The sequence below is a fragment of the Pelodiscus sinensis genome, chromosome 5, assembly GCF_052426305.1.
Source record: "Pelodiscus sinensis isolate ZL-2025 chromosome 5, ASM5242630v1, whole genome shotgun sequence".
Taxonomy (NCBI): domain Eukaryota; kingdom Metazoa; phylum Chordata; order Testudines; family Trionychidae; genus Pelodiscus; species Pelodiscus sinensis.
In genome coordinates this window covers 15,460,084-15,475,803 of record NC_143056.1, presented here as the reverse complement: position 1 = coordinate 15,475,803, position 15,720 = coordinate 15,460,084, and the positions used below count along the sequence as shown (strand labels likewise).

Genomic DNA, 15,720 nt, shown 5'->3' with positions numbered 1-15,720 from the left:
ATAGGACTGGAAGGGACCTCGAGAGGTCATCGAGTCCAGCCCCCCGCCCTCAAGGCAGGATCAAGCTCCGTCTACACTATCCCTGACAGATGTCTATCCAACCTGTTCTTAAATATCTCCAGAGAGGGAGATTCCACCACCTCCCTTGGCAATTTATTCCAATATTTGACGACCCTGACAGTTAGGAATTTTTTTACTAATGTCCAATCTAAACCTCCCCTGCTGCACTTTAAGCCCATTACTCCTTGTCCTGTCCTCAGAAACCAAGAGGAACAAATTTTCGCCTTCCTCCTTGTGACACCCTTTTAGATATTTGAAAACCGCTATCATGTCCCCCCTTAATCTTCTTAATCTGAAGTGCTCCTGTTCTGGCCTGCACTAGGAATACAGGAGCAGGCACACTGCAGCTGCAGGGGGAAGATGGTCTGCTGTGCTACTTTGACATTTCTCAGCACCGAGAGTTCAGAGCTAGTCATGATGCTGCTCCCTGCCACTGTGGAGGCTGTGGGAGAACTCTGCGGGAATCCCACGATGCACAGGGATCAACTTTGCCTTCCCACAACACTGCACTATGGGGTACATAGCCACAGTGCACTGCTCACACTGTCAAGGATGGTACCCCCAGTGTGGAAATGGTCTGCTAATTAGGGATGTAAAATCCTGTGTAATTGATTAACTGGTTAAACGTAAAGTTTATTTCACGTTTAACCAGTTAAACAGTTTAAGGGGCACTGTTTCAGCCCTCCCCTCCATCCCTGCCATGGCTGGGCTACAGTGGCTCACTGCCACAGGGCAGCCCCTGCCAGCGGACGCACTAGCCTCACTGTGGACAGGAGGTGCTCCAGACACCCAGAGCAGCTCCACAGGGCTGGAGCAGCCTCCTACCCATGGCAGAGGGGGAGCTGCTCCAGCCCCACTGGTTAACCTTTCACATCTCTACTGATGACAGAGACAGCAAGCGGGAACACCCTCTGGCGATTTTAGTTTTGTTGACTTTTGGGTTTCAATGTAAGTTTTGTTGACAAACCTTGGTAGTATAGACATACCCTAGCTGTGCAGGTTTGCTCCCTCTGCTCAGTTACAGTCAAATCTGCTGATTTTAAGGAATTTATTTATCTTTCTGTCACTTGCAGGGAACTTGCTATATCATAAACTGAGTGGTGACAAAAGCTTTTCCAGGTCACATCACAGGTATCAGAGCCCTGAAGTCAGTGTAACCAGCTCTGAGAGGATCACCTAAGTATTAGAGCGAATCTCTTGGTGTCCACAGTAGGGATGTAAGCGACTAGCAAATGCTTATCAGATAGTCGACTAGTGACTCGACTAGTCACTTTCCCCACCCTTGCTGCATTTATCAGAGAGGTAACAAGGTGGGGGAACAGTATCCAGTACTGAGGGAAGCTGGCTTAAAAGCTGGTTCCTCTCAGCTCCATCTCCATGGGGAGAAGGAGCAGGGGCGCAGCAGGGAACTGGTGGCGTTTCCGCCTTTGAAATGGAACAAGGGCAGGGCTCTTGCTACATTTCAAAAGCAGAAGTGCTGCAGGGAGCCTGGGGTGAGCTGGGGACTCCAACAGTCCCCCACTGGCCCCACACTCCCTGCTTTTGAAATGTACAAGAGCCCCAAGAGGGCTCTTGTACATTTCAAAAGCAAAGCGCTGATGGGAGTGTGGGGCCAGTGGGGGGCTGCTTAAGTCCCCCGCTGGCCGTGTCACCCGCAGTGCTTTCACCTTTGAAATGCAGCAAGAGACGGCAGGGCTCTTGCTACACTTCAAAGGTGGAGGTGCCCTTATAGACGAACCAAATAGTTGATACAAATTCCATTGACTATTTGATTAGTTGATAAATTTAAATGTAACATCCTTAGTCTTTCGTGGCTTCCCTCCATTGTGGCTCACACAGCTAGAAAAAGGAGGTATGGCTGAAGAAAGGGGTGTGGCCAGTATGCCCCTTCACTATACCTTGCCCATTTTCACTCTTTGGGCCTGTCACAAACCAGCATAAATTAGAGCAGCTTTGTACAATACTACACCAGGATCTGGGGAGGGAACTTTAAGCTTCCTTTGTACCCTAGCCCCAAGCTGTACTCTGCAATTCAGCTGAACCTCAGGACCAAGTCCTCTAAATGCAGACAGACACGAAGAGTTAGATTCAAGTCTTGGAACAGACAGGTGCATCTCCAATTAAGTTAGTGGACAGGCACTGACTTACTCCAGTGCTGAAAGTACCCCAATAATTAGTGTGAGGGAGTTGAAAGCCCAAAAGGGCGTGTTTAAGACAGGGTGGTATATGCTGTGTAAAATGTGTTCATAGCTATGCTTTTGCCCATGAAAAATGTAGTCCTATTTGTGATACAACAGGCCTATGCTTCATTCAATAAGCCCTGTAGCCCTGTTTAGTATCAGGATTGCCATTCAGACTAAAGAGTGGTTCATAAGGGAAATGAAAAAAATCCAAGCAAATGCTCGCAACCCATGGCAGAAAGTAAGCAGAGCGCAGCATGTGCCATGAACACAGTCACATAAGGATGCTGTGTTGAGGAGCCGCAGAAGAAGAGCCGTATACCTGGGGGAGTGGTGAAAGTCATGCTCTCCAAAACATTGCCTATTACTCCCCTGCTCTTCACCTCCCGGCAGCACTGGTTAATGCCGATCCATTTGTTCAGGCAAATACCACCCAGGGGCCTCCCTATGCAGTGCCCTGACACACTGACTGGTAACTTACATACCCTGATGGTTGCACTTTACTGAAACAAACCAAAGGAAGTACACAGTGCCACTATGGAACTCTTTGCCAGACAATGTTGTGGAGGCCAAGACTATAACAGGGTTCAAAAAAGAGCTAGATACATTCATGGGAGATAGGTCCATCCATGGCTTTTAGGGATGGTGTCCCTAGCCTGCATTTGCCAGAAGCTGGGTATGGGTGACAGGTCAGGGATCACGTGATGATAGTCTGTTCTGTTCATTCCCTCTGGGGCACCTGGCAATGGCCACTGTCAGAAGACAGGACATGGAGCTAAACTGACCTTGAGCCTAACCCAATACAGCCAGTTTCTTGTACCTCACTCCTGTATGAGGCCCTCTCCCTCCTGCCCTGATTGCAGCAGCATCAGAGGTGAGGGACGGGGTGTGCCAGGAACACAATGGTGCCTAGGGGAACACTGCCACCTCGAGTAGAACAGCCCCCAGGCTGCCCTAACCCTGTGAGCAAGAGCACAACCATCCAGAAAATCAGGGAGCTGGAACAGGCTGCCTTGTTTCATCCCTTGTTGTCTGTTGCACTAAGTGGAAACCTTGTGCAGCACAGAACTAGGAACATAAAATCCCATTTAATCAGTTAACCATTTAAATGAGGGTAGGCGGGCCAGGCTGCAGTGGTCCCCTACTGCAAGCAAGAGCTGCTCCGGTCGGGCTGGTACACGCCTCACCTGCGGTGTGGAGGGCTGCTCCAGTAAAGCCAGGCCCACTGCAGGCAGGGGCTGCTCCAGCCCAGTGGAGCCACCAGTTAAGCAGTAACTATCACCTGATAAAGTTAACCATTGACATCCCGGCATAAAACCCGGGGCAAATGTCAACTTTATTTTGAGCTGCCTGATTGTGCTGGTTTGTGTTCCAGCCTTATTGCTACTTATACATACTTTGGGTTTTGCATTTTGTGGCAAGGGCCCTTCTTCCTCTTAGTGAGATGGGCCTGAGGTAAAACACCCTCTGTCTGCCGCATCTGGGCAGTCTGCCTTCCCCTTAGCAGAGGTTTAGGCTCATCCCCTTCTCTAGCATAGGGAGAGCTCCACCTCCCCTTTTGAATGTGCTCACTCCCCTGGCTGTCTCTGATTTAGTAGCTGCTTGGGTATGTGTGCCTCTTTCTCTCCTCCTCCCCCTTTCTCCCTACAGGGGAAGGTTTAAAAAGGCCTTGGGCAGCCATGAAATGGAATCAGCTGATCAGAGTTGGTCCCAAGTAGCCCTGTCTCAGCTGATCCTAATCTGCTTGAGATAACTCCTTTTTAGCTGATCCTAAGTGACCTGCAGTAACCCACTTCTAATTAATAGGGGGGGGGCGGGCCTTTTACCCTGCTAGGGCTACCTTTTCCCACTCTATTGCAGCCACCCGGTCTGACTTTGTCACAATTTATACTTCTGAAATCTAACCATGTAGATGACAAGCATTTTGAGAACAAATTTGCGCTCAGTGTTCCTCCATGGGCCTGGCAATGCCCTAACCCTCACAGCAGCCTGCAATTACCTTCAGCCTCCTTAGAATGGCAGCAACCCGCTTCTGCAGATTGTCCCAGCGCTGGTTGCCTTCATGTACCATCTGTTTCAGTTTGCTGGCTGAATCTGTACGATTCTCCCGGGCAAGCCGCCTATATTGTTTATTGATTAGCTCCAGCTGAGTGAGTCGCTCATGAATTTGCCGTTGAAATGCCTGTAATGCAAAATCGGTAATCATATCCCTTTGCACTTCAGGAAAAGGATGGATAAAATACTGCAATCATGGAACAGAATAATCAGAGCCTCAAAATCCATCAAAACCTGGATCATCTTTTATTATAGAATCCTAGGGCTGGAAGAGACCTCAGGAGGTCATCAAATCCAGCCCCGTCCCCAAAGCAGGACCAATCTCAATTATTTAACTCAGCCAGGGCTTTGTTAAGCTGAGACTTAAAAACCTCTAGGGATGGAGATTCCACCACCTGTCTAGGTAACCCATTCCAGTGCTTTACTACCCTCCTAATGAAATAGTTCTTCCTAATATCCAACCTAGACCCCCCCCCACTGTAACTTGAGACCATTGCTCCTTGTTCTGCCATCTGTCACTACCGTGAACAGCCTCTCTCCATCCTCTTTGGAACCTCCCTGCAGGAATCTGAAGGCTGCTATCAAATCCCCCCTCACTCTTCTCTTCTGCAGACTAAATAAGCCCAAATCCCTCAGCCTCTCCTCATAGGTCACGTGCTCTAGCCCCCTAATCATTTTGGTTCTCTCCGCTGGACCCTCTCCAATGTGTCCATGCCCTTTCTATAATGGGGGCCCCAGAACTGGATGCAATACTCCATATGTGGCCTCACCAGAGCCAAATAAAGGGGAATAATCACTTCTCTGGATCTGCTGGCAATGCTCCTCCTAATGCATCTTAATATTCCATTCACCTTCTTGGCTACAATAGCACAGTGTTGACTCATATCCAGCTTCTCATCCACTGTAATCCCCAGGTCCTTACCTACCCTCCGATGTGCCACAATCACAACCTACCCTCAGATGTATGAATGCAGCTCCCACTGAAGTCACAGAAGCAAGTGCACAAATGCAGTTTTTCCTACTTACAGAACTTAGTCTCTTACAGTTCCTTGTCCAATTGAAAATAAATGCTCAGATTCAAAATACATGTGATATATAATAATTTGCACACTCAGACTTTTATAAGCAAAACAGCTGAGCTACATGGGCAAATAAAATTTAGCTTTTAATAATCTACTAATAAGGATTGTTTTGAGGATTATCAAATACTTGGAGAAAATGTGTCTAAAGCAATTCAAACACTGGTGCCAGGGACTAATACAAGGGAAATGTCTATTTGTAAGGGCAAGAGGTGGTGCTTACAGCCCATAGCTGCTCAAGGGAACCCCCTATTCATTATTAGTATGTGATGGGGGCCCCCAAAATATTCCTGCTTATGCCTCCCAGTGGGCTAGCACCACCTCCGATTAGAGCAAATAAGTATTATGAATGTTGGGTTCTGCTCTCAGCTCTGTTACTGACTTGCTGTCTAATGCTGGGGAGGTTATTTAACCTCTCTGTCCCTCTGTTAGCCATCTGAAAGATGGGTGTAATAGTACTCCCTTATCTCACAGAAGAGTTGTGAAGTCTATACAAAGTTTTGAGAGGCTCAGATGAAAGGTGCTTTATATTAGCAAGAAGCAGCTTGCTTGATAAGCACACATGATGCCTGTGAAATATCAGTAGCTGAAATGAAAAGCATTCACCTCAAACTTCTTCAGCTCCTCTTTGGCACCTGTATATAAAACTTCTGAAGAGTTGGGATAAGCTGCTGTCCTTTCGGCTGATTTCAACCAGTCTTCAAAGCGAGAATAGTCCTCCAAAAACTTCTGCCACAGGCGCCAGGTTTCCTCAATTCTGAGTGGGTGGGAAATTGAATTGGGGGGAGAGGAGGGAAGAAAGGCTCCGCTTTATTTCAAGCTTAGCTCAACCATGTCTCAACAATTTTTGCTTCTCTTTTCAAAATCTGGTCAACAAAAAATGCAAGAAAATTCTCTGAAACACTGCACTGTTCCATACATGTCCTAGAAACGAGAGAGAAGAACTCACTTCATTCGCCTCTCCATAGACATGGAACAAATGTTTCTCCATCGTCTGTCCAGACTCCTGGTAGTCTGCTGGATGGAGTCACATTCCGTCTCATTAGCACAAGCATCTGAATCACTCAGCAAGGCTTCACAGATATTAAACACAGATTCTACCCCTTCACTGTGCTGCTCAATGTCTCGTTGCAGATCCTGTGATTAGGAAATAAAAAGAGTTTAATTAATAAGCAATTAAACAGACACGTTCCCTCGGAACAGGTTATTAAAGATAGGGAAGAGTGATCACTGGTGCAGTAAATGCAGTTTTAGTTTTAATTAAGAAACTTTCAGAATGTGTTGAACAAATGACAAACTGAAAGAGAAGATCAGAGAGCATGAGAAAGTGCATTCTTCCCATTTAACTTCTCAGTGAAAGTTCACTATCTTCATTAATAATTTAGACAAGTTTAATACCTATTCAAAATCCAAGCCATATGTTGTAAAAATGTAAAGATACACGTATTTGTTTTACAGTATCAGACAGTATATCCTTCTTGGTTCATTCTACTGTAAACTGTGGCGGTGAACGCACAGAATAATTCATGACTTCAGTGAATGCAAGAGCATAATTCACGTCGATCTTTTGCAGTTTATGATGTTACCAGAGCGGCATAAACCAGAGTCACGTGTGCAGTTTTTCAGGTCTTTCTGTGGTGTATGAAGGCACGGACTCCGGCCGGTGCAAGCACGAAATCATTTTATTGCAAGATTACAACTACCTTTATACCCTTAAAAGTTTGCAAACTGCTTTTTCCCAGTCACAAAAACAGCATTCTCGAAGGTCATTGACTTAGGCAGATGTTGTTATTGTTGGCTCAGGACTCTTGCCTGGTTTCGTCCTTGGGACGCTCTGTCACGCGGCCAAAGCACTATACTTGACGATTCTCTACATCTTTCCTTTGTGATCATCTACCCTAAGTGTAGGCAATAATTTTCGCGGGGGGAGGGCACTTCATGAATTTTGGTACGTGGCCACCTCCGGGCCCCCTAGAAGGGGTGGGGCTGGGGCCTACAGAGAGAGACAAAATAGTGTGCGAATGTGAGAGATACTTTGTGTGTGAGAGAAAGACTTTGTGACACAGACTGAGTGTGTGCAACAGTGTGTATGTGATAGTGACTGTGTATGGGGGGCACAGAGACAGTGTGGCACAAACTGTATGTGTGTGTGTGTGTGTGTGTGTGTGTACGTGTGAGCGCGCGTGCTGACTGCTTCTGGGTAAGTTTCGGAGACAAGCCACCCCCTGTCTCTTTAAGGGAAATCATCCTGCTCTGTTATCTCCTCCCCTCGCTCCTCCCCCACTCCTCTGAGTCACTTACCATCCATGCTTTTGCTTGGAGCCGAGCTGTGTCTCCCCATCTCCCAGACTCCTGCTCTGCAGAGATGGGGTGCAGAGGCAGGGGGACACCCTGAGTTCAGCACTCCTCTCTGCCCTCTAACAGCCCCCGCTCTGCACAGCTAGCGGGAGAACCTTGGGAGTAGCTCGGCTGCTGCAGAATGAAGCAAGGTAGGGGGAGGGGTGGCTGAACACATGCTGCTGGCTGTAAGTATGCATGCTCTGCTAATCAGCTGGGCAGGTTGAAGAGAAATGCTTGGCGGGCTACATCCAGCCCCCAGGCCTGATTTTGCCCACTCCTGATCTACCCCACAATATGATTTAAAAATGTAAAGAAAAGTTTTCTTCAACCATCTGCACTATGTATTTCTTCTCCAGAGTATGTACTTCCATTGTATATGTGGCACTTGTCCCATAATGAGCAACTCCTATTGACACCAATGTAACAAATACAGAATATGCAGTAGAGGATCTAAATGCAGGGCCAGAGGGAAAAAAAACATCAACTGAAAAGCTCTTAAGAAGTCACCTTGCACAACTGTAGGTTCTTAGGAAATACTATTTAATTAATATTTAACCATATTTCCATTGTTATGACCCATTTCTGGCTTCATTATCAAGGACTCAGTGACTCTGCTGGAACCTTATTGCAACACAAGCAAACATGAATAAAGGAACATTCTATCAAACAATGTCAATGGGAAGTCCCATTAAATGATAATGCCAATTCCACCAGCACTCCTGAACACGAAATCCACTGCTGATTTTGTTCATTTGACAGCCCAGGGAGAACACTCAGAAAGAGAGCAGAACACAGTGACTTAAAGGAATATTCTCTCAGGAATTAATAAAAGATGAACAGTTTTTTAAAATGTTAGCATGCATATCTGAAAGCAGAGCTAAGCCATGAATAACCAAAGTTAAAGTACATACATTATTTTACATTCAAAAATATTCCTGGAATTAATGAAAAGCTGATGAAAAGCTGATGCTATTAATAATGATTTATGATATCCTACACACCACTCTCAGAGGTTTTTTTCTGAGGCTGTCAGAACCCTAACTAGTGTCTGAGTTTTGTTTGTATCTTGCTAAAATTCAAATCTGTCGAGTTTGTTAAGTAATCACATAGACAAGAATGTCCAATGTGACTTGAACCTCTTGGGCCAAATTCTGCTGCCCTTATTCACACTGTCTGTGAATCACTCCTTGCGATGCCCCATTGATTTCAATGGGACTATTCACAGAGGGCTAGATTGTAACTTTAAGCAAGCATACACAAGCTATGCTCTCCTGGTTGTAGATTTGTGCTGAGTCATCACTTTGAGGCACAATTCTACCTTGATTCCTCCTTGACGCTGGAGTGTAGTAATCTGCTGGTGGCCTATACCAGCAGTTAAGTACTGACTATCCCTGCAGTTCCCCAATGGCTCAGCTTCTGTGAGTAGGAGTGAGAAAATAGAATCAAAGCTCAGTCTTAGGGGTGTAAGCGACTAGTTGACTATCCAATAAGCAAAGCCTTATCGGATAGTCAACTAGTTCCTCAACTTGTCACTTTCCCACTCTTACTGCCTCTATGGAGAGCCAGTTTAAAAGTTGGTTCCCCCAGCACGATCGCTGCGGGGGGCAGGAGAGGCAGGAGGCAGTGGGGACCAGGCGTGAGCCAGGAATCAGCCGATTTTCGGCTTGCGCCCAGTCCCGGATGCTGTGCATCTGCTTTTTAAATGTGTTTAGAGCCTGCCAGCTCTTAATACATTAAAAAAATCAGAAGTGCAGTGGGGGGGACTGAGCGCGAGCCAGACCAGCTGATTTCCAGCTCACGCCAGGTCCCCTGCTGCACTCCAACCTTTTTACAATTTCAATGCTGGAGCACAGCAGGGGCACCCAGTGCAAGCCAGGAATCAGCAAGCCTGGCTTGCACTGGGTCCCCCGGCTATGCTGCAGCCTTTTAAATGTATCAAGAGCCCGGTGGCTCTTAATACATTTCAAAGGCAGAGCCACAGAGGGGTTAGCTCCCAGATACAGCAGCTCTGCTGCTTATCGACTAGTTGATGGAAAAATCCATCGACTAGTCGATCAGTTGATTAAACAAAATTTAACATCCCTAGTCTGTCCTGACATTAACCACCCACTCCATGGAGGGAGTAAGCAGACAGCTCAGCACCTGGACCCAGAGCAAGTTAAAGATATAAGGAGCAGGAGAGGGGGATTGTGTTACTCCTGTGTGGGTGCATGCAGTGCAAATCACAGTCTAGCCCAGACTAACACACTGCTCAGCATGAGTGTCCAAATCCAACCCGTGTTTGACTGCAATGTTGTTACACTCTTCCTGTTCGTGGAAAAGTCAGCTGCTCTGTGATTCTGTTATGTTTGCCTGTATGTCTGGATTTTCTGCATGGTAAGAGCAGTAATCCTTATACACAGGGCTCAACAAATTAGTGAATCTACTCGCCCATGGCAAGTAGATTTCAGCCGGTCGCCCCGTTTACCGGCAATGCGTGCATGCGCAATGCGGGTCTGGTGAGTAGATTTTGCCGCGGTTTGTCAAGCCCTGCTTATACAGATGCTAAAAACAGATTCAGCACAGGATTTCAATAGGTTACTGTGTATTCTAAGGCTAGTCTCTCTACACAAGAAGAGGCCTTGTCTTTTGGATCTATGGCCTGTCCACAGGGACAGCTTACACACTCTGTTATGTTGCTGTAAATCTGCGACTGACTTAAGCGACGTCACTCTGGACTTATATTAATGTAACTGCGATCAGAATCTTGCCCACAAAGTTAAAAACAACAACAAAAAACCCAACTATTAATACAAAAGTGTCTTGAGGATATTACCAAAGTATTATTGTTGTCAATTGTATTTGGGTTCATATAATAACTTTAGCCAGAATCCTTGCCGCTATCACAAGTGCTTAATTAAAATGATATTAATTCTCATTAGGGTGGCAAGACAAACTAAAATATAACAAGTAGTCCTGTGGCACCTTCGAGGCTCCCTCTCCCCCCAAAAAACAGAATCATGCTGAAAACTCATGATTCTATATATTTTTGTTAGTCTTTACAGTGCCATTTTTTTAAGTTTACAGACTAATATGGCTACCTTTCTGAAGCTAAAATGTAGTAAATGAGGAGACAGTAAACATGCAGAGTACAAAAATGCCCAAACTTATCAGTTAATCTTGTTGACTACTTGCATCCTGTCCCTTGCTGCCACTGTATCAGATGCAATGGGGAGGGAGGAGAAGCAGCAGCCAGTGCTGGGGGGAGCCAGCTTAAAAGCTTGTTTCCCCCCAGCACTGGCTCCGCTGTGCCACCTGTCCCCCAGCAGTCTCTGTCCGCGGTGGGTGCGGGCAGAGGCTACTTTGCAGTAGCAGCCCCTTTCCCAGGAGGGCCCGAGCTCCTTGCCAAGAAGCCTCTGTCTGTGGGGAGCTCGGACCCTCCCACAGACAGGGGCTGCTGCCACTCCACTCTGCTGCCTCAGTATCAGAAGCAGCAATGTGGGGCGGCGGGCAGCCAGTCTGTGCAGGAAGCTGGTTTTTAAACTGGTTCCCCTGGCGGACCTGCTCCCCCTGCTGCCTCTGATACTGAGGCAGCAGTGCAGGGTTTCAGGGGTCTCTCTGGGAGTGGTGCCAGGAGCACACTGGCTGCCGGCCCTACCCCTGGGGACTATTGAGTAGTTTTGTAACCAACAATATTTTGTCCGGTTACATGACAGAGGATGTTAGCTATTGTATAATTGAACAATCTGGGCTAGTCGAAGTAGTTTTTCCTCAGACACAAAGGAACAGACAATGAGATGGGGAAGGAGGGCTTAAGCAGTCATGTGTTTTGTTTGCAGGCAAATCTGTTAGCCTCCATTTTGGGCAGGAAGTCTTAGGGTAAATGCCCCTATTATGGTGATGGTCAGAGTAAAATTGTAGGATCTGCGCCCCACCGCGGCATGTATGTTTAATATGTGCAAACACTTCAGCCTAGACTGTGCTTTTGGCACAGCTACAAGCAAGGGGTGAGGACGTATAAATTGCTCTGCTCCAGCAGTAGCCGCAGGAGGTGCTGTGACTCAGAGACACTCGTCTGAGCCACAGTTCCTCACTGCTTCCCCAATGCACCCAGTCGGTGAGTGCAGTAATACAGCCCCTGCTCTGCCTTAACCTCCTAACATCAACTCAGCTGTGTTAGCTGGCTTGTTAAGGCCCTGCTCATTCCTGCAAGGAATTCTTGCCTATCTGCCCTGGGGGAAGCATGCAAACAGGAATGGGTCAAGATACTCCATGCAGAGGGGTTCACTCAATCCCCTATTCCTGTGCATGGTCCAAAGTCTAAGTCACTGTCTAGCCCTGAAGCATCTGCTGTCATTAGCCCAGCAAAGCCTCCTCCAAGGGGAAGAGGATGAGAGAACAAATAACATGACAGAGGTATAGTCACATTGCTGAATGAGCTACTGGAAGGTGCTCAGGTACTTATTGTAATGACCATGACACAGAAGCCAATGTAGAACTGAAAGGGAAAGGATTCTGTGGGTTTTTTGTTTTTATAGTATTTAAATTCCAAAAAATATTCGCTAAATATTAAATCCCCTTAAACTGAGTCCAACACACTCTGTCAAGTGCAGTGTTGTAGCCATTTCAGTCTTAGGATTTTAGACCAGCTCTGTACAAGACCTGGAAGGTCAGATTAAGGTACGCAACTCCAGCTACATAAATAACATGGGTTGGAGTAGAGACAACTTAAGCAGAGCTTGGTGCTGTCCTTACAGTGGGAGGCCGATGGGAGCAGATGCTCCGATCAGCTTTCCTTGATCCTCGTGAAATGAGGAGTACCAGTGCTCTCCAGGGCACCCTCAATATTTGATTTAGCAGGTCTTTCCTAGACTCATTAAATAGAATGCAAGAAGATGGATCTCTGGTGCCGCAAGTGGAGATGCGGGCTTAGAGAGACAAGATGAGTGAGGTAATATCTTTTACTGGACCAACATCTGTTTGTGAGAGAGACAATCTTTCAAGCCACAAATGGTTCTTCTTCAGGTTTGGAAACAGTAGTCTCACTACCACCACAAAATGCATGTGAAACAGGTTGTTTAAGCATAAATAGCACATAATGTAAGAGATTGTTCAAGGTATAGTGGCCCATTAATACCTCTCCAGTCACAGGATAAAAAGAGGCCATAAATAAGCCATAAATCCAGTGTTTCTGTTCAGTCCATGATTTTTAGTGTCTAGAAGAGTAATAAATTTAAGTTTCCCAGTTCATCTTTTTAAAGTGTTATGCAGGTTTCAAGGATGAGGATGGACAGCTCAGATATGGAAAAGTGTTCACTCAGAGGTGACTGTGTTTTTAATTTTTATTCCCCAGAAAAGAATGCTAAAAGACAAAAAAACCCCAAACAAACCCATAGCTGCCAAACCATTTCAACAAGCCTAGGAGCTTAAATTTATTAGGAGCAACAGAAATCAGACTGAATAGACACCACTCCGAACAAAGATATTTTGAGTGGTCCTTTCCATATATTCTATTCATGTTAAACAATCTCTTCCACCTTGCATTTTGCTGTAACATTGGGAGTACCATTCTCACACAGAAGAGTGCTGTAGGGCTCAAACACTTGTCTCTTTTTCACCAACAGAAGCTGGTCTAATAAAATATAGTATTTTGCCTACCTTGTCTCATCTTAGCAGGAAACACAATAGCTCAAAATGTAAACAGAAAGTCTACAGAAAGTCTACAGAAAGTCTACAGAAAGGAAAGGAAAGGGGTGATTTTAAGCACTGGGACCGATCACAATCTGTGATACTGGAGTCCATTTATTTCACATGTTATGATTTCCTCACCTGCTGCTCAGCAAGTCTTTTCTGGATTTCTTGGTCATCACAGATGTCGTACACAACAGGCTTGGAAAGCTCCGCCTCAATGCGAGCCAGCCAGGTGCGCAGGTTACTCATAGTTTTATCTAACCGCTGTATGACAGCAAAGGTCCCTTCCAGTTTCTTCACCCTAGGGGTATTGGAAACAAAAGAGGTTGTTACCAACACATTTAACAATGGAAGCAGTAGTAACAGAGTATGACTTACATAGTATCCTTATCTGCAAACTGACCTACCTTTGCAGGTGAGTGCCACATTTTAATTAGAACCTACCCAAATTGGCACAACAGATTCCTCCACAGCTGCAGAAAGTCCTAAGTCAGTCATTTAAGGAAATGCAATGAATGCAGAGTGGCCTTCCTAGCCTCACTCAAGTGCTAGTGGGTTCCTGGGTCATTTCCCTTATATACAAAAAATTGACCCTAATACACATTTTGTGTTTTTGAAACATACTAAGTCACTCCTCTCTTTCAAGGGTGCACTGTGACTCTACTCAAAATGCAGGGCCAGGCCTACCAGGCAGGAGCGGCTCCCTGGTCTTTGAGCTGTGCACTCTACTGCTTGCATAAGTATAGGCATTTACATGCATGGAGGATGAGTCTAACACACTACTGGGCCAACTGAAAATTCTCCTCTCATTTACATGGCTAGTATTTTCCAACCACTTGGTACAAGCAAATACAAGGAAAGGCAGTAGAAAAAACATTATTTTCCCTAATTTTCCAGGATGGGCTCTTTCCCAAGCTACTCTCAGAGGTGAATTACAGCTCTCAGAGGTGAATTACAGCTCAACTTTGGAGGATGGACACCCTGCTGGCAGATTTTGATCTTGTTGGGAATATGTTAAGTGGGTTGTGCTGCCTGACTGAGGGAGATGGTTCACTTTACCAGCTCTACATAAGGGGTGAGAGTTGTACTCTAGAGAGATGGATGATGTAGTGTATGGGCTGACCAGCCTGAACAGAGGAATCTCAGAATACCCATGCCTTGGGAAAAGATTTGAGCTGAATGTGCATTGTTTTAGTGTTAATTTCTGTGTTAATAAAGCTAATGCCTCCCAAAAAAAGGGGTGAGTTTCGACACTGCACTCTGTGTAGACTATGCCTCTGCCTTCTATTTCAGCAGCTCTTAGTTAGGACACACATCTCTAATGCTTCCCTAAAGAGGCCAGCTATACTTTTTCCCCCTTAGCAATGAGATATTTTGGCCATAGGGACTATGTCCATGCTGGTGTGTGCAACAAAACCCTCTAATAAAAATTAAACTGGTGAACATGATATATCTCAAAGGAGAAAGCCACCAAGAAAAGAGAGAGAGAAAGGTCATGAGAGAAGTTTCAGAGAAGGTCCAGCTCTGATTTACAAACAGCAGGGACTGGGGACCATCCGTGGTATAATCCCTCTGTAGTCAATGAAGCGACATTAGGAAAGAATCTGGCTCTGGCTTTCTCTTGCCCAGATGACTTTACTTTATACCTACTCCCTATTATAGCATCTAAAATAGGCCATCATCACAGTATATCCATGGGCTATTAATATCTTCCAGGATGATGGTTCCTGTGTACCTGTTTTACAATTCTCAATGGATGATTTCTGTGGGAAAGGTAGGATTGCTACTCTGCCAGGACAGCTATTGTCCTGTTTAAACAATGTTTTGGAAATGCTTTTTCATATACAACAAGTAAGCTTGATATTATAGTGCAGCAAATGGCTGTTGTCCTACTGGACATAAGAACAGCTGTACTGAGTCAGTCCAATGGTCCATCTAGCCCACCAACGGTGGCCAATGCCAGGTGCTTCAGAGGGAATGAAAAGAACAGGCAATCATCCATTCCCTGTTGACTACTCCTAACTTATGGCAAGCAAAGGTACGTGCAGCACATGGTGCATGTACAGAATACACCTGCTCATACTAGCTAATAGCCACTGATGGACCTATCCTTCAGGAATTTATCTAGTCCTTTTTTTAAAAACTCTGTTACAGTTTTGACTTCCTCTGGCAAAGATCTCTACAGGTTGATGGTCTGTTGTATTAAGATGTATTTCCTTTCGTTTGTTTTAAACCCGCTGCCAATTATTTTCATCGGATGACTAGAATTTCTTGTGTTACGTGAAGGAGTGAATAACATTCCCTTATTCACATTCTCCACACTAGTCAAGATTTTA

The 15,720-nt window shown here is 45.6% G+C and overlaps 1 protein-coding gene across 7 annotated transcripts in view; it reads right to left on the bottom strand.

Annotated features, from left to right (window-relative positions):
- SYNE2 (spectrin repeat containing nuclear envelope protein 2) overlaps positions 1 to 15,720 on the bottom strand; it is a 304,665-nt gene that overhangs the window by 21,994 nt on the left and 266,951 nt on the right. For all 7 annotated transcript variants that reach the window (XM_075926397.2, XM_075926393.2, XM_075926394.2 and 4 more), the window contains 4 exons: positions 13,523 to 13,685; positions 6,324 to 6,511; positions 5,981 to 6,131; positions 4,240 to 4,422 (listed from right to left, as the gene is read on the bottom strand). In XM_075926397.2, coding sequence (XP_075782512.2) covers positions 4,240 to 4,422; positions 5,981 to 6,131; positions 6,324 to 6,511; positions 13,523 to 13,685 — 685 coding nt within the window. The remainder of the gene's footprint in view (positions 1 to 4,239; positions 4,423 to 5,980; positions 6,132 to 6,323; positions 6,512 to 13,522; positions 13,686 to 15,720) is intronic.